This window comes from Bicyclus anynana, chromosome 21, assembly GCF_947172395.1.
Source record: "Bicyclus anynana chromosome 21, ilBicAnyn1.1, whole genome shotgun sequence".
Classification (NCBI taxonomy): Eukaryota; Metazoa; Arthropoda; class Insecta; order Lepidoptera; family Nymphalidae; genus Bicyclus; species Bicyclus anynana.
This window is the reverse complement of record NC_069103.1, coordinates 14097825-14119532: the sequence shown is the minus strand read 5'-3', so window position 1 is coordinate 14119532 and position 21708 is coordinate 14097825. Positions and strand designations below refer to the sequence as shown.

General features: G+C 37.0%; 1 protein-coding gene and 1 non-coding gene across 11 annotated transcripts in view; one reads left to right on the top strand and one right to left on the bottom strand.

Annotated features, from left to right (window-relative positions):
- The window catches only part of LOC112054807 (AMP deaminase 2), a 47593-nt gene that overhangs the window by 13816 nt on the left and 12069 nt on the right, over nt 1-21708 (top strand). For 3 of the 10 annotated variants that reach the window (XM_024094735.2, XM_024094713.2, XM_024094744.2), the window contains exons 2-4: nt 15519-15660; nt 20423-20588; nt 21130-21316. In XM_024094735.2, coding sequence (XP_023950503.1) covers nt 15519-15660; nt 20423-20588; nt 21130-21316 — 495 coding nt within the window. Of the gene's footprint in view, nt 1-543; nt 721-5787; nt 6040-11407; nt 11688-15518; nt 15661-18446; nt 18510-20422; nt 20589-21129; nt 21317-21708 lie in introns of those variants that run through there. The other 7 variants (XM_024094728.2, XM_052888158.1, XM_024094721.2 and 4 more) reach the window with 6 other exon arrangements.
- On the bottom strand, nt 1683-1770 carry Trnay-gua (transfer RNA tyrosine (anticodon GUA)). Its single transcript is given in 2 exon segments — nt 1683-1718; nt 1734-1770. It is a non-coding gene; the product is annotated as a tRNA-Tyr (tRNA).

The following is a 21708-nucleotide window of genomic DNA, read 5'->3' as shown; positions in this document are numbered from 1 at the left end:
ATAAAATGTTGCCAATGATGGCCTATGGATCTTAGACTTGGTCGCTAACTATGGGCCTTAATAGAAGGCTCAAAGTTAGTCAGCGGGTGATAGAGCGAGCTATGTTAGGAGTTTCTCTGCGTGATCGAATCAGAAATGAGGATATCCGCAGACAAGCTAAAGTCACTGACATAGCTCAGCGAATCGCGAAGTTGAAGTGGCAATGGGCAGGCCACATAGTTTGATGAGCTGATGGCCGTTGGGATTCCAAGGTGCTGTAATGGCGACCCCGCACCGGAAAGCACAGTTTTAGGTTGCAGTTAGCTACTGAATGCTGGCGGCTCGATACCGATGTGTTTGGATGTCCAGCTGTCAGGACGTCAATCGGCTGATAATGATGAATATAAGGATAAGGGTTTCGTTTTTGTATTACGCATGTTCAGAACCCTAAAAAGGGGAGGGGTTAGGGGTCTAGTACTTTGAGCCCTAGGGCTGCCTAGACTACAAATCCGCCACTGGTTCTGATCCTACTACATTCAAAATTGAACGGACTTGCCGGGATAGATTGACTACAACCATATGTTTTATGTGCTACAACATAGGTTATTATTTAACTAAGTCAAGTGTGTTTAGTTATAAAGTGAACTATAAGTGATCAAGTGGTATAAATGTCGTCTCGAGGAGTTCAAGACGGATCCCGTTCACCGCTCATCATCACCGATTCGTTTTTCGACGATGCCCGTAAGTTACGTGTTTATTTATTACCAGCCGACGTCTCGCGGTTTCACCCGCGTAGTTCCCGTTCCCGTGAGAATACGGGATAAAATATAGCCTATAACACTCGACGATAGTGCAGCTACCAAACCAAAGCCAGTGACGTATTAATTAAGCCGTTTCTGAAAGAACTACGGGATAGAACTGTCTTTAAATCTTAAAGTTAATGATTAAATCGGCTTTAGTTAGTGCATCACTGTGTTTGCACCGCCTTCAAAGTGATCTGAAGGTAGCACATAAAAAAATATACGCGTCGAGAACCTCCTCCTTTTTTTTGAAGTCGGTTAATAAGAAAAATGTTGATATTAAAATAAGTTAGTGTAAAGGACAACAGAAGTATGGTAACCCACATTAGATGTTAGTGGGTAGTAGTAACCTTCATATCTACTATTTTTAGGAAGGGAGCTCTGTCTTTTAGTAAGCTATTAAAATTAGCTGATAATTGTTATGAACTAGGTTCATAATTACCTTAGGCTTACCTTGCTTGGCAAGTTCGTTCGTAACACTCCGTTGTGCGCGCGAGCCGGGGGGCGTGTAGCGATGAATGAATAACCCACGACTGATGCACCTCGCTTCCCCGCACGCACGATTTCACACACGCACAGTATTTTCCCCTGTCGCCCGCATATCATGCGAGTGTAATCAACAAACTTTCCAGATTATAAGGCCCAATATAATATAGCTGCTTACTCCTTATAAAAAATTGCATGCATTGTAGAATTTCAGCGTTTATGCCCCGAGCAAATAGGCGTTCTGAATCAAGAATTAAATTAACGAATAATTTATTCACTGTATATGAGTATAAGTAGCACTTTCTATTTTAAACGTTAACTTAATTATTATGGAAATTGAGTTACATTCTAATAGAATAATGAAGAAAATCGTAATCGGTTTATCGGAAAATTAAAAAAAAGTACAAAAAATTATCCTCCTTCGAGCCGGATTTGAACCAGCGACCTATGGATGACAATGATTTACCTCTACAGTCCACCGCTCTACCAACTGAGCTATCGAAGGTACAGATGCGATGGCGAAATTATAGTCCATAAGTTACAATCTTTTGCAATATGCAGTGGTGATGCAGTTTACGAAATCATTTGAACGTCCGATTATGATGGTGATGATAATGATGATGATGATGATGATGATGATGATGATGATGATGATGATGATGATGATGAGGGTGTTGGGGAGTTTTTTCCATCACTCGGGGTTATATTCTTTACCGAAAATTATTTCTTCTTAAATTAATATTTTCAGGGTAAATAGTATTTCTTTTATAAATAGATCTTATAATGTGTCTCTTAAATCATCCGTAAAATAATGACGTAGCCAAGTTTTACGTATTTTATGAAATGCAAGGAGATGTGTGTTACTTGGATAGATGTTTGAAAACATATACTTAAAGTTTTCATTTTTTTATTTAAAAAAAATAGTTATACAGTTCGGCTCCTATAAGTGGATCCATAAGTGAACCCATAAGTGGACCCATAAGTGGATCTTGAAGTTACGGGAAATACTTCCGAGCACCCTGTGTATCTACGTTACAGCCTTTGATACGTCTATATAATCAAAGGTTGCAGCCTTTTGTATAAAGTTGTTTGACGTCAAGCGAGAACAATACACAAAGGGAAAAGTATTTAATTTTATATCAAAGAAAATGACGTTGTGTGAATTCTAAAAATATTTTGTGATTCGTGTTTTATTAATATTTCTGGAGCAAGCAAGTGAATATAATATTAGAACCAGTATTTAATACTAGCGGACGTCCGCGACTTCATCATTAACAACCCATATTTTGCTCACTGTCGAGCACGAGTCCTCTCTCAGGATGAGTTCGTCCATCTCGCTGGCCCAATGCGGATTGGCAGACTTCACACACGCAGAGAATTAAGAAAATTCTCTGTTATGCAGGTTTCCTCACGATGTTTTTCCATTATTGAGACACGTGATATATTTAATTTTTTAAAACAACTTTATTGGCCAATACGACCTTACTAGCGGGCGCCCGCGTCTTCGTCCGCGTGGAATTCAGTTTTTCACAAATCCCGCGGGAACCTTCGATTTTTCCGGGATGTAAAGTAGCCCATGTGTTAATCCTGAGTAAAATCTATTTTTAATTTCAAATTTTGGCCAACTCACCACAAAATTGACAAAGTTTCATACAAACTTTCATCCCCTATTTTATCCCCTTCGGGGTAGAATTCACCAGAATCCTTTCTTAGCGGAGATCACTGTGTCAGTCAGTCACCTTTGAGTTTTATATACACTATTCCAACTATTGCTGTTAACAGAAAAATCTCACTATGGTTGTATATTTCCACGCGTAACCAACACTGATAAGTAAACAAGATACATAGATAACAATGAATCATCTTTGTCGTCTCCTGTGATATATTTTGTTTTACACCAAAACTAAGTATTTAACTAACTAAGCAAATAAACGTTTGACTAGGAATTTTACTTTGTACGATGCCATACTTCTAAAGAGAATTTTAAACAATACCCAAGAGACTTTGAAATGAAATGAAAATAAAGAAAACATTTCATAAAAGAACCGGACAAGTGCGAGTCGTGGCCATCGCGCATAGAATGTTCTGTATAAAGAATTTTGTATAAGAATTTTTGCTGTATCTTGTATCTTTTTTTAGTAATAACTAGCGGACGCCCACGACTACGTCCGCGTGAAAGTCGTTGTAAACTTTCAACTACCCCTATCCTACCCTACCCTACCTCTACCCTACCCTATTCCAACCTTACCCCTACCGTACCACTACCCTACCCCTACCCTACCCTACCCCTGCCCTACCCCTACCCTACTCATTAAGGCTGCACTTCACTTCTTTATTTATTCCCCCCCCCCCCCCCCGCGAGTCGCGTCGAGCGCGGCAACCGTTACACAAAAATAATCCATATAGTATGAATTAGTATTCACGCGCGATGGCTTAGCGTATTTCTTGTTTAACATTGGTGTTTCTTTACCGATTTTTATGATTCTTTTTTTTATTGAATAGGTAATAATGTTAACTTTTTTAGTTAGGGATGAGTGATGAGTGTTATAAACATAAGAGTAGACAAATATAATTAGAAAGCTCCGAACTGCTAAGCTATCGGGAGTCACACGTGTTATTGTGAGTCAACCATAAAAGATAGACATACCTATATATGCTGTTGTGTTTTTATAGATAATTTTAAGAAGAACATTTTCGTCATACATAATTTCTATGTAGCTTTAACCATTAAGGCTGTACACGCGACGGAAGCTTAAAAAATTGAGTAACTTCTCCCGTTTTCTCAACATTTCTCTTCACTGCTCTGCTCCTATTGATCGTAGCGTAATGAAAAGTATACTATAACCTGCCCAGGAGTATGTAGAATAATTGTACCAAGTTTCGTTAAAATCCGTCCAGTAGTTTTTGTTTCTATAAAGAACATACAGACAGACAGACAGACAGACAGACAGACAAAAATTTTACTGATTGCATTTTTGGCATCAGTATCGATCACTAATCACCCCATGATAGTTATTTTGGAAATATATTTCATGTACAGAATTGACCTCTCTACAGATTTATTATAAGTATAGATATACCTACCTAACTAATATTTCACTTCCCGGTGTTATTACAAAGCCAAATAAATACGACAATAGTCCAACGAGTGGAGATCGAATCCACAAACTCTCGGTTGTGACCTTCTTAACCTAGTTTATGAGGTTTAATAAAATAACTTACTGACTTTTTCGTTAGATTAGTAGGACACCTAATACTCTTAAAACATATTTGAGAGACAAAAAAAATAATACCTATTCTTTTAGTTTTTAATTTTTTTTTTTGAACCGCCTTAAAACTGATCAGTTTTTTAATGTTAGCTCACTATGTTTTTATGGCATAAGAAAATATACCCTTAACAAGTAAAAATAAATCAAAATCGATTAAAAATGGTGAAGAAACTACTCCTTTCTTGAAGTCAGTTAAAATAATGTAGGTATAATACAGTCTATATTTATTATTGTCAATGCCCCCGTTAATCGCTACCCCACACAAGTCAGCAATAATAATTACATTTGCATTGTTTACGATTGCGTGATGGACGGGTCAATTTTTATCACGGGCCAAGACGTATGTGGCACTCGATATCGAGTTAGGGTTGTCACTTGTCACTTCGTGGTATCCTCAAGAAATGTAATAGAAAAATTCGAATCACGTTGACTGTCCGACATGGTTCGACTAAGTATGTAGAAATCTATATATGTATAAAAAAATGAATGAATGAAGTGTGTTGCTAAGCGCAAATCTAGAAAACGGCTGAACTGATTTGACTAATTCTTTTTTTAGAGTATTCCTTGTAGTACGACGATGGTTTTTACGGAGAGATTATTTTTTAGGTTAGGGGTAGATTAGGAGTAGAGAAGGGTAGGTGTAGGATGGAAGTAGGGTAGGATAGGGGTAGGGAATGAGCGAAGCTTGACCGGTTACTACAGTTTTAATACTATTTTGACATACATATAAAATAAATTAAATTTATATTTTGATTGAAATAATACTTAATTCAATTGCATGAATATTTAATAATGATTGATTTGATATGTCTATGATTATTTAAGTAGCGCTGCCTTTTGAACTGCGTTAAAATTTCTCTTTTCATAATAAATTGATAATCTATTTCTGTGAACCATCTTGATCCCATTAGCCATATTGGAGTTATTTAGAAGGTGTAATAATGTTAAACTCCAGTACGCCTAACCCTGACGTTATGTATTATATTATGCCTCATTGCCTATTCTAGTAGATTAGTAGTTTAAAAGATAATTCTTTTAATCAGTAATTTGGTAATTTGAAATAAATAAGATAAGCCGCAGTTTCTGATGAAAAAAAATATTAATTGGTGTAAATTAAAAAATAGACCATTTTTGACAGTTCACGCTAAAAAAGTATTTGTTTCAAAAATGAAGGAGGCAACCCTGTCTAGGGCCCTCAGTGTCGGGTGTATACAGGCTCGAAAAGTTGAGACCGAGGCACAGCACAGTCACTCAGTCCTCCAGTGACCAGCCAGTCACTGCGCGAACCTCCGCCGAAGAGCACATTGCCTCGGTTAAACTTACGTTCAATATCGCGTGGCATTTTATATCGTTTTTCTTACTAATTAACCTATTAGAGTATTTTTATTGACATTTCGGTAAATACTAAATATATAGTATATAAACTATATGAAATATGTGCTACAATTTGTTATATGTTCAATGTTGTGTGCCTCTAAACAGCTGTTTGTATATACGAAATGAGTGTATGTGTTTAGCGCATATTTAAATGTTGCACGTGTTGTGTGTATGTAATCGCTAATTGGGCGAGTCGTTAGCAGGATGCGGTTTTCGCTATTTTAGAAGAACTGGTTCATGTTTGCGAAATGTTTGATATTAAGTCAATTTTATTGCGACTTTGGGTTTGTTGATTACATATCCTGTACATATAGAACTACACTTTCGGTAATTTATTCCTTCCAGCATACATTAAAGTCAAAGTCAAGTAACAATCTATTTATTATTTATATTAAAATGTTTATGTAATATAATTAAATACGTAAAAATATAATATCAAAATATCAAAACATAATTTATATTTTAATAAATAGTAGTAGACAGAAAAACAATTTATAGTATTATTATATAATACAAAATAAATAAGACAATTCAAGAAGACAAAATGTTAGACATAAATAATGAAATAAATTACAGTAACAAAATAAATCCATATTTAAATAATGTAAGATCTTGATATTAATGACACCCCGGATGATAATATTTTATTCTAACGAATTTCAATACATTTTATCCATTTTCCAATCTAAAATTAAAAAAATATATTCTGAAGTAAATTTTTTTTTCTTTTTCTGCCTTTTTATTATACAATATTTCAATATACAATATTCATTTATTTCAATTAGGTTTAGTTTACAAGCACTTTCGAAAGGTCAGGTAATATTAAATAATTAGTCAAAAACGACGGTTCCAATAATAATTCTCATTAGATAACGTTCGATTAAATCAACCGATATCTAAAAAGAATTAGAAATCATTGTATAATAAATATTTAATAGTTTTATGCAGATTTATAATAATTCTCTTATCATTTAAAAATGTGATAAAAAACACACAAAGAACATCCGCATTTTTAACCAAATATCAGATACTTTACTTTGATGATAGGTACTTATCTTGTCTGTTGCTAGGTATCGGCTGTATGATAGCTACCGCCATGCAGGCTAAAACGCACGAGTTCTTACGTTAGTTAACGTTCCAGTACGATGTTACGTAGACTAAGACAAAAATGGGCGGAACTGTTAACCTTTCAAGTTAAATAAATCTCAGAATGAATCATCAGGCGAAAAATTGCATTAAGTTTTTGTTTTTCTTCTAACGACATTGCATCGTTAGTTCAATATTCAAAAAAGTATTAATCACTCGTCAAGTCGCATTGGAGTTAGTCTATCAAAATCCTTAAGATACGAATGTAAAAATAGTGAAAATAAATTAAAAAGCAAAAATATTTAAAGTCGAACTCACCTCAAAATTAAAAAAAATAATAAAATCATATATTAATCAATTGTTAATAAGAATAAAATGTGTGTTACAGCAAACTAAAAGAATGCCATACCTATCAAGCTTTCATAGCGGCCTCTTATCAGCTGACCTTGTCCCCGCAGGGGAGCCAGGGGCGAGATAAAGCATTGCGTCACCCCTTTTGCGAGGAACGGTTTAAAAATAGTATGACCCGAGATTTTCATCTAAACTATGAAAGGTCTTTTTCTTTTCGTACTGCGCTTTAAGAATTTTTACTTTGTAAAGATTTACTACATAAACAGAGTAGGTAATACATATAAACTTCAAGATTTTTACTTGTTGTACCTGTATAATAGATTATAATATTATACTACCGGATACCAGTAACTCAGTTCGCATGAATTTCTATTTTACACAAACCCCACGGCCCTAAAAGGCAATGCAGTGTTTAATCTATCTCCACTCCAAATTTCAGCCAAATGGGCTCAATAGTTGCGGCATAAAGGAATAACATATGCACACTTATCAAATAACCACTCGAACAAACACATAATTTCGCCTTCATAATATTAGTGTGATATATGCAAGTGTATCACTACAGAATTACACATTCAAATTGCCTGGACCGATATTAATAAAAAAATATGTTTAAATAGGTCTGTAAACGGTTTAGATTCTTAAGACACGGAGTCTTAAGAATCTAAAAGCTTAAGCTGGAGTTATGATCGGGTTCTAGGATATTTTTAAGTAAGAAAAGTTGAGATATTTAGTTTAGTATTGTTTCTTCTTTGGTCAAATTTTTTTTTGTTTTATCTGATACTCTGCGAACCTTTCATGATTTATATTTCCGATATCTTAACTTTTTTATTATTCTTAGAGACTACAAATAATCAAATAAAAAATCAAGTATAAGTTCCAAAATTAAAATCAGTATGAAGTGACAACCCTATCAGTTTTTGTTTTATTGTATTATTTCAAAATTACGTAAAAATATTAGTATGCCAGAGAGTTTTTTCTTTTTTTGTTTACCTAACGTTTACAAATTGTATTACGGAACTTCTTGTAAATTCTTATATTTGTGAAAAAAATATGTATTTTAACATTGTGAACTTTCATAAAACGATTTTATATAATATAGTGGGACGTAGGAGTAAGTATTTAGCAAATTACGAACCTTGAATTTAGGTTTTCGGTAAGTTGTTTGAAGTAAATTAATTATTTTTAATCTCTTATTGCATCGATCGTTCTATTCTACGTATCTGTTTAAAATACAATAAAGTTAATAGAAAAACTGAAGTCATGAATAATAATTAATTAATATTGTGGAAGATTTACATTCCATTCCAAGACAGTAAATTATGAAAAAAATGGAAATTTTGTAAGAAATACCTATAATATAAAAATCAAAAATCGAAATGAATTGAACGTCTTTCCAGTTGTAGTTGTACAGTAATTACCGCATAACTCGGTATCGGTTGATTTTGGTGGGAGGCTTCGGCCGTGGCTAGTTACCACCCTACCGGCAAAGACGTACCGCCAAGCGATTTAGCGTTCCGTTCGATAAACCGAGAGGAGTGTGGATTTTCAACCTCCTCCTAACAAGTTAGCCCGCTTCCATCTTAGGCTGCATCATCACTTACCATCAGGTGAGATTGTAGTCAAGGGCTAACTTGTCAAGAATAAAAAAAAAATTACAATCATACACGGGGTGTGACACCAATTTCGCGATTGTAATATTAATATAATAACAATAGGTACAATTTCAGCTTTTAGTTAGCGAAACTGTAATCCAGTCTCTCTTCATTAAAACTCTATTCGTGATCACGAGGCTAGAATAACAATGAGTTTGGAAAGCCGATACTGCCTACACAGAGAAAGGCCTTTCTCTATGTGTTACGACATTCATTGAAATAGTAATCTCCTATTTATATTCTCTACTAGCTGACGCCGCGCGGTCTTACGCGCGTGGTTCCCGTTCCCGTAGAAATATAATAGCTTCGATAAATGTGCTATCTAACACTGAAAGAATTTTTCAAATCGGACCAGTAGTTCCTGAGAGTAGCGCGTTTAACCAAACAAACTCTTCAGCTTTATAATATTAGTATAGATTTAACAGTGGCGCAATTCTCAGATGCATACACGTGTTGCATATCCTGAAGATTCACGTCCTTACATTGGAGGAGGAATTTTCCATTTTGTACAAATTGTATAGAGCCTACTCTAGTTGAAAACCTCGTGCACACCACAGCTATTCACTACCACTAATTGATTTATTGCTGTTAGTCCAGTGGATAGATTATGGCATTAGATCAGGAGTTCCTAGGTTCCAGTCTTGAGGCGGACTATGAAGTGGGCTTTTCTTGAAAGTAATTCTGTAATTGTGAAGTAAAATGGCGGTCGGTTTGTTTACGTTTGGTATTTCTTCTCGTTGAAGGAATTTTAGGTGGTATTGCGCCGAGCAGGTTAAGGTTAAGGTTCCATATTTGATAGTGATTATTACAGAGTGAAATATCGGCATGGTGGTTCTAAGCTCAAAATTCCCTGTCCTATAAAGGAGGGACGCCTGCCCCAGTAGTGAAAATATGCTAATGTTTTAAATATTCAAATTTTTTTAAAAATTATTTTAAGGAAAATTTCACTACGTAATATTCGAGTGTTTGAAGGTGGTTATTTCCTTGAAAAACATTGTCTATGTAGCAGTTTTTTGTATTTGTAGCACTAAATTTAAAGATGTATTCAGATCATAAATTCGATATAGGAAGGTCAGTGTAGTTCGAATCTAGTAGGAATTTACAATAGAAATTATGCTCGCTGGTTTATGTGAACATACAAGCTCGGAATACGAATGAAAAGCCCATACCGTCCGATGGACAATGGTCGTAAATTCAATGCATGAACAAGTAGCTGCGCCCTGTAATTAGGGCGTGACGTATTGACGACAAACTTACCACGTAGGTAAATGCTACGTCATATTACAGTCAACTGGGAATTGGATTACCTACTTAAGTACATAATCTCACCGCCATCTTAAACTTGTAGACACAGTCCGTCTGTCCACGGTCAAGTGAGAATGATTTTTTTCTCGTCTATCCCATAGTGTTTGATAGTGATAGTGATAGTATTTAGCTATCAGTATTTTTTTGCAATAGGGATGATGACTGATTTTTAAATTGTATATAAATTAAGAGTACCTATGCTAATAGTAATAGGGTATCTGCGAATATTACTTTCGGAGCTACATTGATTTAAAGGGTCAGATTTGCGGCACTGCCGCGGATCCCTGAAAAACAAGATACAAGATGGTACGAACTAATGACGTGGTAGGTACATAATGATCGTTAGATTTGTAAGGGCGTTCAAACAAAATGGGGATGATGACTAGGTTTGAATATATTGATTTTTATGATACATTCGGGTAAATAAGGTCAATGTTAACTAATTTATACATAAAAAGCAAAGATTGACTTGATATTTGCAAAATAAATAAGATTATAAAATTTATTAAAAATATTTTATATGAAATTAGATGAAAATTCATACAGTTTTAGCTTCCTCACATTAAATGTGACATTTTTTAATACATGAACTATAAACATAAACGTAGAAATAACAAAAATATTAGTAATTTTGTGTAAACGCCCATACAAATCTAACGATCATTAAGTGCCTACGACGTCATAAGTTCGTACCATTTTGTATGGGGCGTTTTTCAGGGACCCGCGGCAGCGCCGCAAATCTGACCCTTTAAATCCCTGTAGCTCCGAAAGCAATGATCGCAGATACTTTTACAAAATTGCTTTACTATTAGCATACTCTTAATTTATGTACAATTTAAAAAACTGTCATCATCCCAATATCTTTGTGATTTTTGTGCGTTTATGTTTATAGTTCATTTATTAAAAAATGACACATTTAATGTAAGGATTCGACACGCACTTGGCCGGTTTTTTGCTTTTTAATCCTGACTTTATACCTGCGAATGGTAGCTAATTATAAATAGCTAAATTACCTACTAGGTAATCATTATGCTAAGTACCTACCTAAGTATTTAACATACTATGAGTCATGCTAGTTACTTAAGCACAATTTAAACAGTTGTTCAGCGGTGCACATTTTTGATCGATAACATACATGTTTTGACTGGCTTATAAGTGTGAGTGTATTTGTCATTGAGTCAGTGGATGGTTGTCACTGTAGTCTGTATGAACTGCATTGTGTCTTGGATGGTTATCACTGTACAGTGTACGTGTCTAGTGACGTCATCGTGCTGAGTGTTGTGCAATAGTGATGTACAGTTTCGACAAGGATCTGTGGCACGTGCGGACGCGTGCCACTTCGGACACGCAGTATGATGACAAGGCGCAGGAAGAAAAACGTAACTTTTCTATTACCTTTTTGATATTATTAATTTTTTTAAAGAATATTTGCCGTATCTTTTATTATATTTTTTATTTTTTATTTTTTTTACAAGTTAGCCCTTGATTACAGTCTCACCTGATGGTAAATGCTGATGCAATCTAAGATGGAAGCAGGCAAAATTTTTAGGAGGAGAATAAAAATCCACGCTCTTTTGGTTTCTACACGACATCGTACCGGAACGCTAAATCGCTTGGCGGTACGTCTTTGACGGTAGGTTAACTAGCCACGGCTGAAGCCTCCCACCAGCCCAGACCTGGACCAATTAAGAAAACCTCAATCAGCCTAGCCGGAGATCGAACCCAGGATCCGTCTTGTAAATCCACCGCGCTTACAACGGCGCCACGGAGGCCATCTTTTCATTATGACCTCCAAGTAGTTTAAAAAAGCTGTACCTACGATATTAGTCCATAATAAGATCGAACCACGACCCTTCGGTGATAAGTCTAGCCCTTTTAGCTTCAATATAACGGATTGAAGCCCAAGTGCCAATGGGCGGGGCAGATAGTTTGTAACTTTGGGACGTTGGGATCCCAAGGTGCGAATGGCGACCTCGCATCGGAAAGTGTTGTATTGGGCCTACATCTCGCTGGATGCAGAAACCTTGGTGTTTGGAAGTTCTTAGGCCTTGCTCGATAATGATGGTGATATGATATTATGTATATGTAGTTCCTATACTATATATAGCATTTTGTGACTTACTCGTAGCTCGCCCGAGGAAGTGCTCCATCTGACAGGAAAAAAAAACGAAAAATCCCGCGGGAGCTATAGATTTTCCCGCGATAAAAAAATGTGTTTAGGTAGTTTTGTAGATTGCTAGTTTAACAAATAATTGGGCAGTACGTATGAAGCATAGAGTACGATTTGAATAATGGAAGCAATTGCAATTAAATCACCTGAACGTTAAATCTATACTTATAATAAATCTGTAGAGAGGTCAATTCTGTACAAGAAATATATTTCAAAAATATCTATCAGGGGGTGATTAGTGATCGATACTGATGCCAAAAATGCAATCAGTTAAATTTTTGTCTGTCTGTCTGTCTGTCTGTCTGTCTGTATGTTCGTTATAGAAACAAAAACTACTCGACGGATTTTAACGAAACTTGGTACAATTATTCTTCATATTCCTTCCAGGTTATAGTATACTTTTCATCACGCTACGATCAATAGGAACAGAGCAATGAAGGGAAATGTTGGGAAAACAGGAGAATTTACTCCATTTCTTAAGCTTCCGTCGCGTGGTAGGGTAGGGGTATGGTAGGAGTAGGGTAGGGGTAGAGTAGAGGTAGGGTAGGGTAGCTGTAGAGTGGGAGTAGGGTAGGGTAGTAGTAGGGTTTCACGCGGACGAAGTCGCTTGCGTCCGCTAGTCATAAAATAATTATTCAGTGACACATTATAATTCTCCGGCTCGTACGTCAGGACAATGAAATGGGCAACAAGTCACAGTAATGGGCTGATGTTGGCAGTACTCCAGGCGAGGAGTGGTCGTCCTACTGCGACGCAGTGCGTTACGTTTTTAACGATTTTAACGCATTGCGTATTCCGCGCACGATTGGTGCAGTGGGAAGAGACCATAATGCATTCAAGGTCGTGGGTTGGATTCCTAGCTACAAAATATGTTGAATATTTATGTTTTCTTGTGTTTGGATGGTTTATAGTTATCAATTTGGCTGTTGATTTTTTATAATCCTGTCTTATTATTGAACAGTAAGTAATAAGTATCTATCAGAATTATACAAATATTCGGAAGGTGTAATCACTGTGTGCCTCTGTTTCATTAGATTAATTAGGCTATGTTTTTAGTCCATGTTCCTACGGAACTAAGTGGGTGAAACCGCGGGGCGTCTTTTAGCGGCATTTTTTCGTCTTTTATTTAGAAATTTTGTATTATCTCTGAAACTATATGACTAATTAACATTTTACTAACAGTCTTTTGCTACAGAATCATCAGTGATCATTGATCTTAGAAATGGCGTGTATTGCGAGAAAATTTCTCCAATCAGGAGCCCTGAACGACGGCTTTTTGAGTACCTACTCAAATATCCCATAACGGGAGGGAGGGAGAGGAGGATTCTAAAAGTCTACTTTACTAACCCATACTCACTCACTGCATAGCACGAGTCTCCTCTCAGAATGTGAGGGGTTAGGCCAATAGTCCAACACGTTGGCCCAATGCGGATTGACAGGCTTCACCTACGAAATTCTCTGGTATGCAGATGTATGTATATTTTCATTCCAGATTCCAGCCAAATAGGTTCAGTAGTTGCGGCGTTAAAGAGTAACAAACATCCAAACAAACATACATCTATACAAACTTTCGCGTATATAATATTAGTAGGGTAGGATATTTACCTTGTTACCATATACAAAGAATTCAAGTACCTAAATCTAACTAAGTATCCAATTAATTATATCTAGCAATTATGACGTCATACGTTTCACGAATGAAACAGTCTGTTTAATAACAAGATTATTCCGGCGTTTAATTATTTTATTTTATCAAATAAAAACGCCGTGCTCGTTGCGTGTTGCCTTTGATATAAATTCGTATATTTCGTCACTCGCCAAGCCACCCATGCGTGGTCTGGTGGGCCACGCATCATGTAGACCGCGTGTACGGTTGTGTGGATGTTAATGTCAATATTAAGACAATGATATCTACGAGTATGTATACTTATACTCGTAATAAAAAAATATAGCAGGTCCAATTCCGTATATTGAAAATATGTTTATTCTGACGGCCTCCGTAGCACAGTGGTATGCGCGGTAGATTTACAAAACAGAGGTCTTGGGTTCAATCCCCGGCTGGGCAGATTAAGATTTTCTTAATCGGTCCAGGTCTGGTTGGTGAAAGGCTTCGGCCCTGGCTAGTTACCACCCTACCGGCAAAGACGTACCGCCAAGCGTTTTAGCGTTCCGGTGCGATTCCGTGTAGAAACCGAAAGGGGTGTGGATTTTCATCCTCCTCCTAACAAGTTAGCCCGCTTCCACCTAGATTGCATCATCACTTATCATCAATTGAGATTGTAGTTAATGGCTCACTTGTAAAGAATAAAAAAATAAAATGTTGAAATTTTTAGTTGGAAGGATTACTTAATCGATACTGAAGCCAATTTGTTTTAATTTTTTGTCTGTCAACAAAAAGACGGACAGTCTTTTTGTTGACTGCGCTGAAACTACTAAATGAATTCAAGTGTAATTGGGCTCGATTTGAGACCATAATACGAAGAAGGTTACTTTATGTTGCGAAAATAAAATCAATAGGGGTTGAAATAGGAAAAAGTTTGTTTGGAAAGTCCTTCATCTTTCAAGTTACATACGTTAAAGTTGATAATTATAATATGTACGTACTAAAAATAATATAATTCAAGATATTTCTATACCCCTAAAGGGTTAAATGGGTGTTAGTTTCAATATAAAAAAAATAATGTAATTGATATATTAAAAAAATTGATTACCTACGTAGAGGACTTTATTATTGTCAATAAAATATGAAAATATTATTAGAAGGGTGAAATAGGGGTTGAAAATGTTTCATGCGAACGAAATCGCGGGTTTTAGATATGAAATTGTTACATCACAAGTAGTAAAAAAAGTTTTGTGTTAGGCACGGATAGTTATGCGCAGCTTAAGAGCTTTATGTTCTGTGGTATTATTGTTAGGTGTGCGTACGAGATTAGTCCAGAGGGCGAGGATCGAACAACCACCTCTCGGTTGCCTCGGTAATGAGTCTGGCCCTGGAACTATTGAGGTTTCAAATCAAGAACGGTTTTGTCTATGGTTCCAGGCAGCGAGAGCCCCACGAGCGCGGTGGGCGCGGAGGCCCCGCGCGAGCTGCCCAACGAGCTGTCGGCGCCGTACGAAGTGCCGCAGTTCCCCATAGAGCAGATCGAGAAGAAGCTGCTCATCCAGAGGCAGCTCAACGTCAAGTGAGTGCTAACACTAGTAGTAGTGTATTAAGTGGAACGTAGCTTAAGTACGTACTTAGGCTACGTTCCACTTGCGATCCAGAACGTTGAAAATACTCAGAAGGTCGTTGTGGTCGCGGCGAAAGCGTCACTAACCATTGGTCTGCACTAACTGACCAAACTAAAAAGTTCAAAAAATAAATATTATTATAAAAACAAAAAACCCGACTGCTTAATGAACTGAAAAGAGAAAAACAAGTAGGTATCACAATATCTGTATAAAGTTCTGACTAAATTCTTTGTGGTGCTGCAGGCGGGGACAAATACTTTCTTACGGGCAAAGAATGAAATACCAATGTTTGTCACCGCATGCGGCAACATAAAGAATTTAGTCAGAACTTTATACAGATATACTTGTTTTTCTCTGTTCAGTTTATTAAGCAGTCGGGTTTTTTGTTTTTATAATGATTTTTTTCTGAATATTTTATTAAATGTACAGACGTTCGATTGTGACTCTTTTACTATAATGTAGTTTATTAATTCTAAAATACAAAGACGGTTACTCTACCATTTGCACCGTAATTGGATCAACCTTCACTAACCCTTAGCACGGGGGGTATACGTGTTTGTCACCACCGCGCTACATGCTCTGCGCATGCTGTATTAATGGATGAATGAATGTGAATGAAGGAAGAGTGAATGAATAAATAAATTAATTGATAAGTGACGTGTAGACAAATTAATGTGTCAAATAACTAAACGGAAGGTTAAAATGATATAATCGCAGTTTTAAACAAATAAGTAAACAGATTGTAGTATATGTCAACAGCCTAGTTGTTGTGTTAATAGATGAGTCTATAAATACAAGCCTCGGACAAGAGGGGGAGGGAGTTGCACTTTGGTGCTACAGCAGTACGTACCACGAGGTACTAAGTAGATACAGTGTTCAACCAACTGGATGTGATAACCCAAGTGATCAACCGATCACTCAGAGAGTGTGTGCGAACCCTACACAGATTTTCGTATATCATCATTATTATTTTTATGGATTTCATTTTGTCTTTATACAATTATGAAAGAAAGAAAGATTATCATCATTTGAAAACGTACATATATTTAGTACATTATTTTTATACTTAGATGTGTTTGATTGTTTTTAAAGCTCCTTGCATTTTAAGTATCATGACAATTCAAAATGAACAGTAAGGGGTAACAATAACCACTTCCTGTAATATTTTTCAAAACTTGATAACTTTCTAACGAAACGAGTTTGCCAATAGAGATTTCATATAAATTAATGTAATGGCAACTACTTGGCTACAATACTGAAGTGGTCCGGGGATGTAACCACCCCATTCTGTATGTATCGCCTCACAATTTATAATAGCCTTCCCATTACAACTTAGGTACTGCGGCGATGCGGGAATACATTACAAAATGTCTAGCGCAGAGTCTTTGGCATGATGCCACCCCGGACAGTCCTTTGTTACAACGTTGGCCGCTACATTATCTATGAAAGCCTATATTCATCCGAATATGAAATAAAAACCGCGGTTATTTTTTTTAATTCCGGGAGAATTCTTGATTTTTCAACATTTTCTCACTTATACTAATATTTATACAAATCATGTTCACATGAAATGGTAGGAAGAATATTGGCTGCATATCCGCGATGGACAGCCAGGTTGATCCTAATGAGCCAGTCTTTCTCTGTCCAATCGAGGAACTTAGTCGCAGTAATTAGACTAATTAAGAAAAAGGTTTTCGCACTGCGACTTATTTTATTTCCCTATGTTTGTCATTCATACGAGTATAATGTCTTGTTATAACCTATTTCGCTCTCTTGCTATTACATATCTTAAATTCGATATTCTATAGAGTTCAATAAAAAATCGATTCAATTCATTCAGTAGTTCATTCATTAAAAAGTATTACTGTATTTTCATCTTGGATTTCTTAGCATCAGGAGATATGTCAACTGTCAACCTGTCATGAAATAATAAAGACATTCTCCGTATTAACATTGTTTTAATTCTAATCCTGTTTAAGTCAACAGTTATACGGATTGCGCAGTACGCGTTACACCGCCTCTGACCGATGTCTGCGTACAGTGCATTTTGAACTCGTTCGAATACTGAACGCGTGAAACGTTTTATATATATTTTTGTTCAAGTAAAATAACGCGAATCGATCTATGGTATTCGCTAATTTAAAGAAACCGGTAAAGTGCGAAATAGGAATATGATAAGGGTTCCGTAGATTCCTTAATCCATTTTTCTTACAATGTATATTATGCAAGTTATTGTGAATGGTTTTATAATGTAATGAATAACCTTTAAGTTCGGTTTGGGGAATGTTAATTACCTACACCAAAACATAGAGTAGAGAGTAAAGTTGAATGTGCTTCTATAGTGTATCTTGTATAGCGATATTTGGTGAAGCAATAATTTTTCTTTAAAATTTTTTTCAGTCATCTATTGGTATTAAAAAAGTGGTCGCCAAAGAATATAATTAATTATTATCGGCTTAAAATGCAAAAAAAAATAACACAGAATGTGTAACACGCGTTTGCTTCACAAGAACAATCTAATGGTTAAGTACTTACTAAGGAGTTCCAAACAAGCCGTATTCCGATTTTAAAATCTTTGACCTTTTTATTTAATTTAAAGAGGGTTTTTGTAAGTACGTTTATTTTACGCCCAAAACGACGGATGCGGATGCATTACCATTCTTATACGATTTATTAAATATTGCTGCGGAACCCTAAAATGAGCTATTTCTTTTATGTTTTCTTCAGCATCGTGAACAAGTGTTTCAATGAATATGTTTGGAAGTAAAATAGATTGTCAGAAATTTACTTCGATTCGTAGGTGGGTGTGTGGGTGTATCCACAATACTCGTCGTAGTGTAGGCGTCATGTAAAAAGGGCGCTGCTATCTCTATTCAAACTTTCACTCATTCGTTTTGGGCTATTGTTGCTTGTAAATATCACTATATGTGTTAAAATATCACTGTCAACACATCAATCCATTTAAATTGATTATGAAACATGGCTAAAACTCACATGATATAAGGACGGAGTATGCCGGACTAGTTTCAAACCCATACCTGTTAGTCATGAGCTGGTTCTTCCAACGCTGCACGATCTGCGAGTCTGCGAAGCGACGGCGCGGCGCGACCTGGACCAACAAACAAAACCTCAATCGGCCCAGCCGGGTATCAAACCCACGACCTCCGTCTTATAAATCCACCGCGTATACCACTGCGCCACCGAGGCCGGCTATATAATCATAATAATTAATTATAGTAATTCGGCAATAATTCTCATTTATTTCGAAATAGGTCTCGCGCTTTCATTACCTATGGTCATTGCTTTGTTATGCAATTATAATTGCCAATGTACCTAATTACAGGCACTGGCCTGATCTTGAGGGCCCTAAACAGCGCAAAGTATCCCTAGTAGGTAGTACTAATAAGAAATCCAACAGCCAAGCGAAAACTTCTTAATTAAGGTGCTTCTTAATTAAGGTCGAAGCTTTTCGCTATCGTACTTTTGGCTGAAACGAATATCGGAATAATAACGGTGGACTCAACATGGCGATAATGCTATGAGCAAGGTGCAAATATTTTGATACTTTTATCTTATCAGGTTGTATCAAATTATCGTGATGTAGAACAGTAATATAACCATTTATTGCATGGCGCGTTGATTGATCCAGGTTTATTAGCAACAATATATCTGTCAGTGATACACTAATACAATCGATTGATTTTACTAACTGCTTTTGTCAAGAATAGAGAATAGAAACACATCACATAGAATAGAGAAAACGCTAAAGCTGGTCGAACCTGATACTGAAGTATATATATTGCAATATAAGCCCTATTATAACCTAATATATAGGTACTGCCAGCCTTCTGGGCACTTTACCTATGATCGTCGATTCGGACGAATTCTACGACGCCTGAGCCTTTAGATATAATTTAAATTTAGAATATTTTCTTTTTAATTTTTATAATATGTAGTTATAGATATTTAGGTACGTAGTTTTAATATTATTGTAAAACTTTATAAAATTGGATAAATAAAACCGATACAAAGTATATGAGTATTATACCTTGCAATATAAGCCCTATTATAACTTAGCATATACAAAGTATATGAGGCACATATTGTGAGGCTATTTAAAAGGTCACGATTCAAAAAGCGCCCGGAATGGCCCGAAGCCGAAGTCCGAGTCTCAGAGGAGAGAGACCCTTGGAGAATCGTTCCGCCCACATCTTCTGCTTCTGCCTTTGGGCCCCATCAGGCGATGCTTCTGCGCTCACCCAAAACCCCTGGTGACGCCGCTGAGGTCCCATTGGGGAGCCGATGGCATTTACACAATCAGAAATAAAATATTTAGGACTCTTTCAGGCAGCGCTAGACATTCCTGCATTTCTTTACCTCAATAATGCTGACATTCCAAGTTTTCTCCTCACCAAGTTAACTGACAGTGTTTCTAAAAGAACTATACTTAGTCTCAGGGCTCATAAATACCTACTTCAATCAGATTCTACATTGATAATAAATCATTTCGTTATCAACCCATATTCGGCTCATTTCTGAGCTCAGAATGAGTGCCACCCAATGCGGATTGGCAGAATTCACACACGCAGAGAATTAAGAAAAATCTCTGGTATGCAGGTTTCCCCACGATGTTTTCCTTTTATTGTCTTCAGCAAATCTCTGAGTGATCTCTAATTTATTATAACGATATTAAAGAGTTTGTTCACTTCACAGGGCAGCAGAATGCGGGCAGTCAACACGCTCGTTTGGTGGCAGCGAGGTGGGCGGCGCGGCGGCAGTGTTCGAGGACGCAGCGCGTCTGCGGGTTGATGACGAGGACTTCGACGTGATCTTGCCGCACTTCCAGCGCGTGGCCATCAGCGGGGAGGACACCTCGGGGGTGAGTTGACGATCTCCGGTGAGTGTTGGCTTGCACCAGAGAGGCTTATCTATTTGTCTGCCAGTTTGGATCTGTTCTAGTGGTAGGCTTTCGCTGTGGCATTTATAGTTTAGTACTTGACGGAATCAACTGATGATGGCAAATTATGTCAGAACAATGCGAGTATCCAATTTGCAGGGCAGGAAAGTGTTATAACACTGCCCTTCGTAGCTACGGATCATAAGGATTACAGACCATACAGCATGGTGCTATCATGCGACCAGTAAATATAGAAGTTTCGTTAAATGGCGTCAGAGTTGTCCCAGTCCCATCTCTTTCAGAACCAACGCAAAAAAAGAGATAGGTAGCGGTATTTTCGGTTACGCCGCCATTATTTGAATTTTGTCTGCCTACTTCCCTTTAATACATTTTGGACTTTCTTGCTGCCTACCAAGATTTACGATTATGTAAGCTGAGCTAGCTCGCACTCCCCTCTCTTTTTATAGAGAGGTGGAAGTCTTCAGTGGGTATTAAACATGGGCAAATATTTTTCGCTCCCCAGGTACCTCTGGAAGATCTCCAGCAGGCGTCCTCCTACCTGGTGCAGGCGCTGGAGATCCGCAAGCGCTACATGGACATGTCTCAGCAAAGCTTCGCCACCATCACAGCGCGCTTCCTGCGCACCATCGACTCCGACACGCCCTACAACCACTCGGCCAACGTGAGGGTGCCCAAGAGCCATATTGCTGGTGAGTTGGTTGCTTTGAGAATGAGGTAGTGTTACACCTTCCTTGGAGAGCATGTTAAGTTCTTGGTGCTGGTTATTATCATTAATCATCATTGTCAACCCATATTTGGGTCACTGTTGAGCACGAGATTCCTCTCAGAATGAGAGGGGTCAGGCCAATAGTCCACCACGCTGGCCCAATGCGTAATGGTAGACTTCACTCATCTAGATAATTAAGAAAATTCTCGGGTATGCAGGTTTCTTCATGATGTTTTCCTTTACCGTTTTAGACACGTGGTATTTAAATTATTATAATGCATATAATTGTAAAGTTGGAGGTACATGCCCTGGACTGAAGCAAGATTCAGAATAGCGACCTGAAAAAACTTTGGCGGGTCTACGCATGCCACAAAG